At 46.7% G+C, this 13,602-nt stretch overlaps 1 protein-coding gene across 2 annotated transcripts; it reads left to right on the top strand.

Moving 5' to 3' along the window:
- The first annotated feature begins 671 nt into the window (after window positions 1–671).
- On the top strand, window positions 672–13,496 carry CCDC167 (coiled-coil domain containing 167). Of its 2 annotated transcripts, XM_018916560.3 has the most exons (5): window positions 675–741; window positions 5,277–5,372; window positions 8,021–8,115; window positions 10,513–10,565; window positions 12,682–13,496. In XM_018916560.3, exons 2-5 carry the CDS (start codon window positions 5,292–5,294, stop codon window positions 12,783–12,785), a joined length of 333 nt encoding a protein of 110 aa, XP_018772105.1. In that variant the 5' UTR covers window positions 675–741; window positions 5,277–5,291; the 3' UTR covers window positions 12,786–13,496. The 2 variants fall into 2 exon arrangements, with proteins under 2 accessions (XP_009090465.2, XP_018772105.1); XM_009092217.4 differs by lacking the exon at window positions 5,277–5,372 and having other exon boundaries at window positions 672–741.
- Window positions 13,497–13,602: the final 106 nt, after the last annotated feature.

Genomic DNA, 13,602 nt, shown 5'->3' with positions numbered 1-13,602 from the left:
CATGACACTGTGTTCCACATCATCTTTTCCTAATCACCTCCAGGGATGGTGACATCACCACCTCCCTGGGCAACCTGTTCCAATGTTTGACAACCCTTTCAGTGAAGAAATCTCTCCTGATGTCCAAAAAAATTCTCGTTTATCCCAACAAGCCACAAAGCAGTCGCTCTGGGTTTGCCTGGTGTTTCTGAGGTTGCCATCTTCCTGCGTGACCCCCGGCACTACAAGCCCTGGTGTGGAGTGCCCAGGAATGTGCTGGCTCCACTAGAGGGAAAACCCAACTAATCATTCGGATCTGCCCAGACAGCATCCGAGGGAGCCGGGGTCCCTGAGGGACGGAGAGGCAGGAGCAGGCATGACCAACAAGTCCCACCTCAGCTTCCCAGCCTTCCCGGCCTGCTGGTCCTCCCGCAGCCATCCCTCACCGGCTACCACTAGAGAGGGTAGAGCAGGATGCGGCCAGCAGCGACACGACGCGGGAGGCGCCGCTCTGGCTGCCGCTCGCCCTCAGCCGTGTCGGAGCCACGCCGAGCGGGCTCGCCGGGCCAGACCCAGCCACAAGAGCAGCGGCTCCATGGGCGCGGGTAGGCAGCGGGCGCCGCCCCCAATATGGCACCCGCTCAGCCCAGCCCAGCGCGGCCCTGCACCAAGGCGGCGGCGCGCGGGGCGCCCCTGCGCATGCGCGGCGGGCGGGGCCGGACCATGGGCAGGCGGCGAGCGGGGCCGAGCGTGGCCCGGGAGGTGAGGGGGTGTGCGGTGGCTGCTTCTGCGGCCGGGCTGCCGGGGGGCTCGGAGCTACGTCCTTACTCCCGCCTTGAGCGACGGTGTGCGGGACAAAGGCTTCTGCCCAAAGGCTTCTGCCGAGCCTTTGAGCCAGTGCCGTGATGGGTCGTGGGTGTGTGAGTGCCCGTGGGGGTGCTGCGGCGGGCCGTGTCACCAGCCCGTTGTGTGCGTGCGACGCTGGAAGCCAGCCGTGTGCTGCTGCTGCTACTTCTTGAGGGGAGCCCAGTATTAAACTATCATGTGAGGGGCCTGTAATCACAGCGAAGAGAAAGGGGAAAGGCTGGGGTTTAAGAGTATGTCTCCCTTCTAAGGATGCCTTTTCATTGTGGTTGGGTGTTTTGTCTCTCTCCCTCACTGGAGATTGCGCCTGTGTCATGTGCTTGAGGATGGCTCTTCTTGAGCAGAGAGGTTAAAGCTAATGACCCACTGTGGTCCCTTCAAATCTTACCCATTCTGTGATACTGTGATCTCCTGAGTGGCAGGAGGGCTGCTGGTAAGCTCTGTTGAAGCTCTGTCTTTATGTAAACAACCTGACCTGTGTTAGTTTAGATCTCTCTGACGCATATGTCTTTCTGGCTCCTGCACTGAACAGTGCTGTCTGGACTCAAGTCGGTTTGAGGTCAAGTCTGTGGGTTTGGATACTGTGGGGACAGTAAATCCTGAATGTTCCTCACAAATGGCTGAAATCAGGCAGAATTCACTCAGTGAATCTTACTGGTCACCTTTCTGCCCTGAAGTGTTTTCAGGTGAGCACATGCACAGCAGACCAAGGTAACCAGAATGGAAAGGCCAGGGAAATGGCAGGGCGTGTCATATAGGTGTCACCAGCTAGTAACATAAAGGTGAGTGACACAGAATCCTTAGGGCTGGAAAGGACCTCTGGATATCATCTCATCCAACCCCTCTGCCAGGGCGGGGTCACCTAGAGCAGATCACACAGGGATGTGACTAGGTAGATTTTGAATGTCTCCAGAGGGGGAAACCCCACAGCCTGCTGGAGCAGCCTGTTCCAGTGGTCTGTTTCAGTGTAAAAAGATTTTTTTCCTCACATTGAGGTGGAAAAATGCCTGTAAGTCATCCTGTCTTTTAGTTTACAGGCATTGTTCCTCCTCCTGTTGCTGGGCACCACTGAAAATAGTTTGGCACCAACCTCTTCACACCCACCTTTAAGATATTTATATGTGTTGATGAGACCCCCTCTCATTCTGCTGTGTGGAATGGGACTTTGGTTTATGATTATCTGGTGTGTTTCATTGGTTAGGCTTTCATTAGAGAAGCACAGCTCTGGGCACTCTAACCCAAATATAACCACCAAAGGGAGTCCAGAGGGGAGTGCTGACTGTCCAGGCTTCCTTTGGTGAGCCTACCAGAGAGAACTGAACAGTAATTTTTTTTTGGTGGTTGTGGCTTGAGAAGTGGTAGACAAGAAGTGTTGAGATGGTAGGGTCTACCTTACAAAAAGAGAGGTGGAAAAATAGCTCAGCCTGTTAGGGACCTGCTGTTCACCGAATGAAAAGGGACTGATTTTAGCTGCCACAGAAAATTCCTGCAAAGTGTTTGAGGACTTGTAGTGGCTTTAGATTAAGTTTTAGGGGTTTTTTTAGAAGTTTTCAGGATGGAGCATAGTAGTTTTGAAAGGATTTTAGAACTACTCTTTTTTGTGCGTTACAGGTAAAAATCTGTGCAAAGACTATTACAAGATAAAATTCTTTCCACTTGCAGGGATGAGAACACTACTGAAAGAGAGGTTAGGGAGGAAGAAAAAAAATGCCTTTAAGCCAGAGGAAGAGAGGGTTGTGTTTCAGTTTGCATGGCAACCACAATACTTGATTCATAAGTTAAAATTACTCTGTTCAGTATTAACTTCTGAGCTGTTAAAATTGTAAAGAAAACTTTTCAAATGAGTCTTAATATGGCGTGATGCATGACTAGCTTTGAAAGGCCTCATCTAGGCAGAGTCATGCTTGTTTAACTGAAGTCATGATGCTAAATGAATGCAATTTTCTATATGGACACTTATCAGATTAGCTTGCACTTACAAATCGCAGATGTAATTGATGTGATCTGTTTTAAATAGATATAAATGGGTCTCCATAATGTTGTGTTGGTTTAAATTCGTGCCACTTCTTTCATATAGCTCTAGTTTTTTGACAGACAGCCGTAGTGACAATGCTGAGCTGCATAGGACTTGCTTGAGGAAACTCATCAGGAAAATGAAACTGGCAAGACTGGTCCATTTTGTACCAAAATAGTGAAAATGAAATTAACTAAGAGAGTGACACGGATGACCAAAGGTGTGGAGAACTTTATGCAAGAAGCTACCAAGCATTCCAGGTCCTTTTAAGCTGGAAAATATGACTGCAAGGGACCCAATATAGGCCTATATCCTCTGCATGCTATTTGTAGCTTTAAACAAAGAATGACCATACACTATCAATACAAAGTAAGGGCTATCAAATGAAACCAGCAGCTGAAAAGCTCAGAACAAACAGGAGGGGTTGGTTCCTCCCATAACCTGCTGTGAAACTTCTTGCCAAAGGATATTGTAACCACTAAAAATGTACTTGTGGCTCAGGCAACAACTGGAAAAAATATCAGAGAAGCAGAAAAGTGCATTAAATTAAAGGCAGTGCCTGGGCAGTGAAATGTCAGGTGTGTGCTTCTATAAAGTATTGTTACATGTGTTGCTGCTTCTGTCAGGGCAATGGCTGATCAGTGTCTGTGGAGGAACGTAAAGAATAGGGAAAAGGCCGACACAGTTCGTGCTCAGTGAAGCTGTTCTTGCAGAAGTTTTTGAAAATGTGGCTCATGTGCTCTGTGGTCACATCTGTGTGTGGTCCTGCAAAGTGCTGGTCTGCGCAGAGGCAGGATGTGCTGACTAATGAGATGGTCCCTGCAAAGCTGAAGGAGGGGGGTGTAGGTAGGATCCAGCCTTGCCTCCTTTAGCAGCACACAGGGTTCTTCTGTAGGAGCCATCTTTGCTGGTGGATCATCCTCTGCTGTGAATAGCTTGTCTGGTAAATATTTCCAAGCATGCTGTGGGCAGCATGTCTGTGAAATGATTTTCCAGCGTGCAAAATGATTCCAAAAGTATGGAGAAAATGGAAGTGTGTCCATGAACAGCAAGTTAGCACTTCAACTTAAACAAAATTCGTCTCTGCTGGACTGATTTTAATAATCCAGCCAAACTTGTGGATACAGGAACCATTAATTCTTCTGTGAAAGAACAGCTCAAGTGTGCTGGCAGGTGACAAGACATGTAAAGACTGCTCAGGGAAGGGGTTTTTTTTTCCCCCCACCTCTTGAATTGGCTTTGATCTGTTTTAGGAGGGTCAGAAGATGAAAACCTCATTACCTAATGCTGTTGGATGTCGACGTATGTGTGATATGGCTCTTTGCCAGTATCTTAATTAGGGAATTCATAAAAGCGGAGGGTGGATGCCAGTTCTTGAAAAGCGCTTTTAGCTTTTCTGCTGGAAAGAAAGCTTTCATTAATTCGCTACAAAACGTATTAAATGGGATCCAGCTCAATTCTATTAGCAAACCTGCTTCTTTTTCACTTCTCTCTTTGTTTCTGCCTTTATGTGAGCCATTTTGGGTTCTCTGCCCAAGATGGTCCCAACAAATGGAATTTGTAATAAGCATGTAAGTCAGTTTGGATTGAAATCCATTCCAGGTCTCTCTAGTTTAAAAGGGTTTCCAGATCATGAGCAATTGTTGCCAGAATTCAGCAAAAATAGCTGAATGCCTTGTCATACCTGTGGAGCAAAGGAGACATCTGGTCTTAGATCCCTGTGTGCATCCAAAGCTGCTGGGACTTGACTTTCTGGAGTGTCTCCTGAAGAGCTTCAGAAGGGCAGCTCTGTGTGCTCAGATCTGCTGCCTGGATATGAAGCACATGTTTCACTCCCTCTTTTCAACTGGAACTACTTAAAGATGTTGCTGTGAATGAAGTCCTGTGTCCCTGCTACCATCTGTGTGAAACTGAGGAGCAGTCATGTGAACTTTCTGCTTGCTGCATTCCAGCTCCGTCCCAGAGGATCCCCTTCAAGGAAAGGAGAGCTAAAAGGAGGAAAGGTTCATCTTTGCAACTTAGGAGTCACTGTGCTGAGATTGCCACTAAAGAGATAAGGCAGTGTGACGTGCAAGGGTGGTTCAGCTAAACGAGCTTGGCTCCTTGTTTTCCTCTGGGCTTCTAGTGTGCCCAGGTATGTACCTCAACTAACCTTATGTATTATTTAGTAGGAGGGAAAACTTTCCATCCACAGCAAACTCAGGTGAGCACCTACTTCTAGGATTGCTCTCCTCGAGGACTAGCCGTAGCAGGGAATTATGGCAAAGCCCTACAGATTTTCTTGTGCTGCAGTTTTACAGACTACAGCCCCCCACAGGAGTTTCCAGAGCAGCCCAGAGAGTAATCAGTAGTTCCCAGGTATTACTCTGATTTTTTTCCTTGTGCTCATTTTCTTTTCTGTCTTTCTTATGTTCTGCAGTGAAGAGTTACTTGGATGGCTGAGTTGCCGAGAGACTCCTGGCTTGCAGGAGCAGCACCTAAATGCCAAGCAAGGCAATGGCATTGGCCTATCAAGGTAGTGCTCTGCCCATAGTTTGGATCAGTGTCTGAGGCTTCTTATTCAAATGAGCTGCCTTCAGAGCAGAGGTGGGGAAACTGAGGGACAGTAACGGATAACATCTGTGAATCCCCACTCTTGTCCTTCCTTATAACCCCTACCCACGCTAGCCAGAAGTAGTGGGATTCTGAAAGAAAAGTATTTTGTTCATTCAGCAATCTGTTCCTCCTTCCTTGCTTTTTCTTTTTTTTTTCCTCTGGTTATTTTTTATCCCTTGTGCCCCCAGCTCAGCACAGCTGATGGTGCAGTTCTGGGGTGTGTGGTTTATTAGCAAATTATTGCTCTCCAGCAGGGGACCCAAACTTGCGTTTTGATTTAAGAGCAGTAAAACCAGTTGAAACTTTAAAGTATTATGTGGAATCTGGAGATTTTTAGTCAGCAGAAAGTGAAAGCACTGACAAAGTTGGGAAGAATATACTCTTGCTAAGTCTCATGAAATGAGGGAAGTATGGGCAGAGAATATACTAGTGAGAGCAACTGCCAGCTAGGAGGAGCAGGCATGGAGGAGAGGATTGGAGTGCAGTAGCATGGATAATTTAGTGGTGGGGTTGGCAGCTGATTAAGTAAAGCTCTCATTAATTCTTTAATGTATTATTTAGCATTATTTTAAAATATATTTCCAGAGAAGCCATGGTGCACTGTAATAATTTAACAGGCTAAGGAGGAGCCAGGTAACACATGCTGAAGCATCTTTCCCTGTGTGTGCACATAAGGGTTTCCAACAGCTAAAGGAGAAGAAACAGCCATTTGCAAATGGTAGGAAGTGGTGAGGGAGATGATAATTCTTAAATTTCACTGGACCAACACCCCACCTCTGCTGTACCACACTGTGCTATTAAAGTAACTTGCTGATAAGTGTGGTCAGAGCTGGCCTGGGTGAAGTCCTTTCTTGGTCCTGAAGCAGACTGGGGCAATGCATCATGCTGACTGAGTTGTAGTGCATGACATGGCGATGAGCAGCTACACTTAACATTCTTAACTGGCACAGCTGGAAATGGAGGAGGACAATTATCCTCTTCCAGGCAAACCTAAGCATTGCCAAACACAGAAGTGCTATTCCTTGAGCTTTGGGATCAGGTGACATGCCTTGGTGCTCCCCTTGGACTCAGGGGAGCTGTGCATGTGCTTTTGGGGAGTTTGGCATCTTGAGCACTTGCAGAGTTGCCTAATAGCCCAGGACTTTGAGATTGCAAATCAAAGATTTATTTGAGCCTTCTTATAATTCCCCCTCCCCAGTTCTGCTGTGCTCCTTCCAGACTATTTAACTGACTGGTTAAACTTCTTTTCGTGGTCTGCTTTGTATCAAGCCTCTTCTCTCCAGTCCTGCTTAGTTATAATGCTTGCCTGCTTTTCCTGAGCAGAAGGTGTGAGATTGTTAATGAGCTCATTAACAGGAGCTGATCAGAACAGAGCTGATCCCAAAGCAGCAATAATTAGGGATCACTATCTTTGATTTTGTTTCCCTTATTACTGTTTATGAGTGTGTTTGTGCTCTGGGCTGTTTCTGAGGCTGGTGTCCAGGCAGCTCATTCCACCTTTACCAAGGACTGTGCTGCCTCTTAGCGTCTGGTGTGTGAAAGCTCCCACCACAGGGAGGCCATGCTGCCAGCCTTGGCCTTCTCTGGAGAACCAGGCACAGCAGGAGTGTTACACTAAGTAGCTCAAAAGAGAGGTCACTGCCACCTCAGTGCACCGAGGCCATTTTCTTTCAGGCTAGGTTGTTGTGTTCATGTTGTCTGATTAGTCCCACTGTTTCCTTGCTGGAAGCAAGCTTGAAAGACAAAGTGTTGCTTGAGATGTCTTTGGTTGCCAGGCAGAAGAGAGGAGTGATTCCCAGAACTGTTGTCCATGGTAGGATTCCCTCCTGGGCAGTCTGTTTGCATACAAGGAAACGAACCCTCCTGTGCCTAGCTGTGGTACCTCCCCTCCACAGGAAGACACAGGGGTGGCTGTTGGGATACTTGATCAAGAGACACAAGGAGATAACCAGTGTTTTTCTGCACAGAAACTTGTTGCTGTCAACACTTGGTACAGGTTGAAGGAGGCAGTGGCAAATGCTCTCTTGACCATACTGTGCAGACTCCTGTTGCTCTTGTAGATTTAGTTGGGTAAAAGAGACTGGAGGTATCCCTTTGTTCCCTCTTCACCCAACCAGACAGCTGAGGGTGCCTTGTAGATTCCTGCATCCATTCACAGTGCTAAAATAAGACCCTGTCTCTCGGGCTTTGGTTTTGGCCAGTGTCTCTCTTTTTATCTTCTAATTGCATAAAGATACCTAAGATCACACCTTTCCTTGTAGAAATGCAAAGAAACTAGAGCAGGCTGGAACAGGATCAGATCCTAGCAAAAGGGTGCTGGCCGGCCACACAATAGGCAGTGTCAGGGCTGGTTTGGCTTTGTCTGGGGTGAAGATGTTACAGTTGTCTGGGCTAGAATACAGGCTGAGCTGGGAGATGATGAGCTCTCTGTGCTGTGGTCTCTACACAGATCTGGGATTCTTCCCTTGATCTGGGGAGGAATAGTAGCTGAACTGCCACCATCCGAATGGGAATGAGTCCTTGTAAGCTGGGAGAAGAAATGATGGTGACTGGTGTGGTGTTTTTCAGATTGATGGATTGGAGGAGAAGCTGGCACGCTGCAGACAGAGCATGGAAGAGGTGGACCTCAAGCTGCGCAGGGAGAAGCTCAGCCCCGAAGGAAGGTATTGCTGACCAGATCCTCACACAGCAGTGTGTGTGCACTTCAGCTTAGCCGTCATGCTGCTGTAGGACCAAGCAAGGGCTCTTGAAGGGGTGGGAATGTGTGATTTCCCCATGACAAGACTCTCTTCCCACAGCTTGGAGCTTTCTTGGGGAACTTGCCTCTGTGCGAAGGGCATTGATATAGAGAGAGAGCTGTATCTTATTAACAGCCTGACTCCAACCTGTGCCACAACCACACAAGTAGTGCCTGAAACTTGCCAGTTCATTTGCAGGCTCCTGGCCTGTTAGGAACCTGCTCTGAGTCTGGCAAAGCTTTTCTGCTCGCTGCTGCTCAGGCCTTGCTGAAGCCACCTGGGTTCAATCAGGGAGATGTGCAACGACTACTACTGAGGGCCAAACCAGGCTGGGATGCAGCTGCAAAAGCAGCTGAGGGAAAATATCTGTGCCTGTGTTGCTAACGTGTCTGGATGTAGGGATGAATTAGTGTGCTGGCTTTTCTTGGGAATGCTAAGAGGGACAATTCCCCTGAAATCTGTGGCTGCTGTAGAGGCAGCAGTTGTTGGCTTTTAGAGTTTGGATTCAAGCAAGGACTTGGTCCTGAATTTTGTAGTAGACATAGGCAGAACCTGCAGTTTCTCATGAGTGTGAAGCAAGGGATTTTAGATGTCCCAGCTGATTTTCAAATCTCTCTGCCTGAGGACATTTTTTCAGTCACTAGCATCCTACTGCTCTGCTCCAAGCAAAAAAAGACTGGGAAGCTCAGTCATCAGCCCAGGGCGTGGTCCTGATGATCCTGGTGTTTGCTCTGCACTACTGTCCTGTAGAATTCCATTAGAAATGATCATAGCAATAGTGATGTCTCCATCCCCTGATATTTATCAGGCTTAGTTTAACTTCTTTGTTAAACTCTTCTTTGCACTCCTCCCCTCTTCCTTTACTGGGTTTTTTTATCCCCATCAATATTTAGACAGGGTCCTGTCTCTTCCTGTCCCTCTTCTCTGTAGCTCCTCGTCTCAACAATCCTTTCCTGGCCTAAATTCTCCTTGTTACTGTCTGTATTCTTTATCTGGGGCTTAGGTGGCCAACAACCAAACCTACAGCTGTGGTAACTTGACAGGGTGTGATATATGATGGTTTCTGACTGAAATATAGCGCCTAGAGCAAAGAATTATGAATTAACTCTTGGGGCCTTCTATGAGTTTTACAGCTTGTATGGAAATTGAAACAGAACTTCCATTGTCCTATTCCAGACCCTTTGAAAAACCCTGGAGGGAAGGTACTGTGATCAAAATTATCGATTCAGTGTATAGCACACAAAGAGGAGCTCAGCTTTTCCACTTTGAAGTTCAGTTGTCATGGTTTCTTCATGTCTCTCTCCAAGCTTCTTCCCTTGACTCTCTTCACAAGGCAAATTTCTAAGTAGCAGCTCAGTCATGTTGGTAAATCTGTCTTCTCACTTCCTCCTGGCTGCTCTCCACCCAGTTTTCTTCTAGAGCCCTTTCCTCCCCTGCTGCTCCTGATGTAGCTTGCTTTCTTGCACTCCCTTACACTAAACTAGCTGTACACATAGATTTGTATCTTTTCCCTCCTACAGGTTGGTCTTACTGTGCCCCAAGGGGAACAAACTCTGTTATACTTTCTGCCTTCTCTGAACCAGGAGATAATTTGTTAGTTTGCATGTTTATTTATGTGCAGAGTCTGAAAGGACTGACTGTGTCCTCACTGCCCTAATGGAAACACTGCAGCTTTCAGGAATTTTATTTTGGGTTTATGTTTTAATCAGTATATTAATTAATCATCTTGTGCAATTTAAGACAAGGGTTGGGTTGGCCTAACTTAGTCTTTTCTGTTATTATGAGTCTTCAATCTAATGACAGGTTGTTTAACATATTAGTACTGGGCTCAGATTTAGCCTATTTCCTTGAGTTCACCAATTTCTATAAATTGGATACCTCTGACAGAGGGATCCCACCTTCAAATGGTGAGAAGAATTACTATTCCGGCACTAAGCCCAATGTGGTGGGGGGGAGGATCCTCCAGAGAGCATATAAGGACCCTGCTCCATCCCATATCTGTTTCAGAACTTCCTGCCTTACCTAGGGGGAACTGGACTAGGGGAATGACCCAAGAGCCCTTTCTAGCTGTTTGCCTACACTGCTCTCCTGAAAGGAGAGATAGGAAGCAATTTAGGGGAAGGGAAAAATAATCTAAAATGCCTCATCTCTTCTTGCACAGCTGGGTACTTCTAAACTGTCACCCTACCAACAGGGAGGGGTGAGGGGCTCATCCTCTGAGCAGATATCCCCAGCAGTGGGGACAGTCTCTCTTCCACCATGTAAGCAAAGAAATAGGCTGTGTTTTGCCTTGCAGGTAATGAACTCCTCTTCTCATTACAGAAAGTCACTGGAGAGAGAGCGAAACTTACTAATGACCAAAGCTGACAACTATGGTAAGAGCTTCATTAAAAATGGTCCCTCTGGGCAGGATGGGATCAGTGCTGCAGCTCTGCTTTGTCTTCAAGCTCCTGCTACCTTTGACTTCTGCCTTTGAATTTAGCTTCAACCAAAGGGAGCTAGACTAATGGAAATGTAGTCAGCATATTAGAATAGGAGGCTGCATCCTCCTAGTTGAGCTGTACTTCCATAGGGAAAAAAATAAGCATCAGCTAATGAAAGGGAGAAAATGTCCCCCTCCACATACCCCAAATTACCAGTCTTTAGATAATCATAGCTAACAGATTGGCTCGAGTAGCTTTTAACATCCCTCTCCCCAACGGTTGGTTGTTTTTTTTTTTTCCTAGTGGAGGCTAGGCAAGAAGGTAAGTGCTATCAGGAGTGTAGCAAAATGTACCTTCCTTGGGGAAGGTTCTGACTGCATCAAGTTATGAGGCCACTCAGCACAAGAGCATAGCGATTCACACTGATGTGCTGCCTGCACTTGTAGAGGGCCACGTCTTTCTTGGTGCAAGTCCTGCTGTAGACACTTAGAATGAAAGTCTGAGATACCATACTTGACAGGACTTCATTCCACTGGAGGTGCTGCTTTGTACATCTTCAGGCTCCTGGTACTGATGAGTGTGTTACCTGCTTGGCAGTACTTTGCAGCTTGCAAGCAGCAGAGCTCACACAAAGGAAAGAGGCACAGGTATTCTTTTGGGTCTAGAGGGTTGAAAGCTGGGGTATGGCCAGCAAATTTGTAATTATAATTCATGCTAGAGGACTGTTTCCAGGAGAGTAACAGTTAATTTAAACAGACTGAAAGCTGTTCCCTAAGGGCCTACTGCTAGAGACAGCAGAAGACTGAAAATTGCTGCCACCCTTTTACCAGCCAGGAGGCAGCCATCCCTGGTGGCATCAGCAGAGCAGTCTGACAGCAGCTCAGGCAGCAGCAACAGCCTCACCTAATGGTGACATCACTGCTTTGGCCTCTGACTAAATCTTTCCTTATTCCAGCTGATGCACTTGAGGCCATGAACAGCAGCTGCTGACAATGGCATTGTCAGCATCAGTTTAAGCTGGCACTGCTGTGCATGAGGTTATGTGACCCCATCACCTTCTTTGTAGTCTTGCAGATTCAGGCAGATTGCTCTGTGGCTGCATGAGAATGCTTGTATTAGATGAAGAACGGGGCAGAAAGAACAGCTAAAAGTCTCTTTTTGATTACCAGCACCACTTGGGGAATTGCTGGAGGCTGCTTGTGCAAACTGTAGAGACAGTAATGTGTGCAGTCTCTGCAGATAAATTTGGCAACAAAAGCAGTCTGTCTCTGGACAGTGCACACCCAACCTTGCCTGCCACACACTTAGTGCTGTTTGGCCTTGCAGTCTGTAGGGCTGGAGGCCTCACTGCTTGCCTGTACCAGCCAGCAAAGTTTTGTGGAACAGACCTAGTAAGAGTGGGGTTCTCATCTTTGGTAAAGGGAACCAAACAGAAATGGAGATTGGCCAGAGTCTGTACTTGAAGTAGCCACTGTCTTCTCTCTCTGCATCTGTGGTTCTTAGGTTGCTTTCCTTCTCCCTGGTTTACCTATCTCAAAAAGGCTTCAGACCCCAACAGAATAAGAGTGTCCAGATTCAAACCTTTTCCACACTGATCCTTCTGAGGTGTAAGGAAACACAGCTTCTGCAGCATTCAAAGGTGGCTACAGTTGTATTTATATTTTAGCACTAGAAAGAGCTACCAGGCTGTTACATCTAGAAGATAATAGAAATAGCTCTCTGCCCTCCTGTTTCCTTCATTCTCTTAGGGTACAAGCAGTTATTCTAATGACACAGTCTATCCTTAGTAGAGGCCTATAGCAATGTCATTTGCCAACAGGAACTGGTCTGGCACTGAAGTATTCCCAAACACAGCTACTACGAGTGTCAGGATGAGAGCAAATGAAAGGGTTCGTACTAGTTTGGGTAGTTACTTCCCATTCAGCACATCCTGTTGGTAGCTTTGCATACTGCTCCCAAAATTTTTGCCTATGGCCAAGGTAGCTTTGTGCTTCTAAGAGAGTTTTGAAAGGAATTGCAGCTGCACCGTGAAGAACCTTCACAGGCAAGTCTTTTGTTTGTTTCCCAGAGAAAGAACTGAGTGGGCTTCGTAAGGAAAATCGCAAGAATGCTGCCCTTGCTGTGGCCATGGCATTGCTGATTGCTCTTATTTACGCCTGCTGGACAATGTGATTGCACTCAAGAATTCTCCCTGCTGAACAAATGACTCCTGCAAGGAGCTCTTCCTCCTCTCACCATTGTTTCTCCCCCAAGGGTGAGGATCAGCATTTCAAATTACTGTTCTTGTTTATTGTCTCCAAGTCTTGTTGTAGGGAAGATTTTTCTCTGCAAATTGAGGAGGACTGGAGACAAACCAGAAATCACAGCACACTTGCGCTTGGAAATCAGGTCAAGCAGAGCTCAAGGTGGTGTCATCTTAGCCAAAACAGTCAGGACCATCCAGCGTGATCCAGGAAGGCAATACATTCTCCCTTTTGAAGAGGACCTTTGTGATTACAGGCAGGTGCTTTCTGCACAGCCCAGGTGGAATACACACCTTGGCTCCTGTGACACAGTCATAAACTGAAGGGACCAAGCTCTTAATGCAAAGGGTAATGTGTAGGTATTGCAATAATTTTATGTATTCCCAGAGCTGAGCTAAAGATGCTTCCTCCTCCACCCTGACTTCCAGGACCAGAGGAATTCTACATCCACAAAAGCAGATGGGATGTAGGTATCTCTGCAAGCAGGGAGCAGATCATCTGCCTACCTCTCCACTGCATCAGAGCTTGGTAGCCAGTTTGTGCCTTTGAGAATCAGCGCTTGCAGAAGACAATTTATTAGCAACCCCCAGAGATGAAAGTGCTTCTGTAGAGCTTTAAATAAAATAATATGACCTTTTAATTTCCTGTTTTGTTTATTTGTTGGGGGTTTTTCCCTGTTCTGTCCTGTTTCTCAGCCACTGCTTTATTCTCATCCTACTATTTCCCAACTGGCACACATTGCACTA

Source organism: Serinus canaria, chromosome 3, assembly GCF_022539315.1.
Source record: "Serinus canaria isolate serCan28SL12 chromosome 3, serCan2020, whole genome shotgun sequence".
Classification (NCBI taxonomy): Eukaryota; Metazoa; Chordata; class Aves; order Passeriformes; family Fringillidae; genus Serinus; species Serinus canaria.
This window is presented reverse-complemented; position numbering and strand designations above follow the sequence as displayed.

Coding starts and splice junctions, on each gene's coding strand:
- CCDC167 (XM_018916560.3), top strand. CDS start 5,292: ATGGCTGAGTTGCCGAGAGACTCCTGGCTTGCAGGAGCAGCACCTAAA. Junction 8,116..10,512: donor AAGCTCAGCCCCGAAGGAAG/GTATTGCTGACC, acceptor TTCTCATTACAG/AAAGTCACTGGAGAGAGAGC. Junction 10,566..12,681: donor GACCAAAGCTGACAACTATG/GTAAGAGCTTCA, acceptor TTTGTTTCCCAG/AGAAAGAACTGAGTGGGCTT.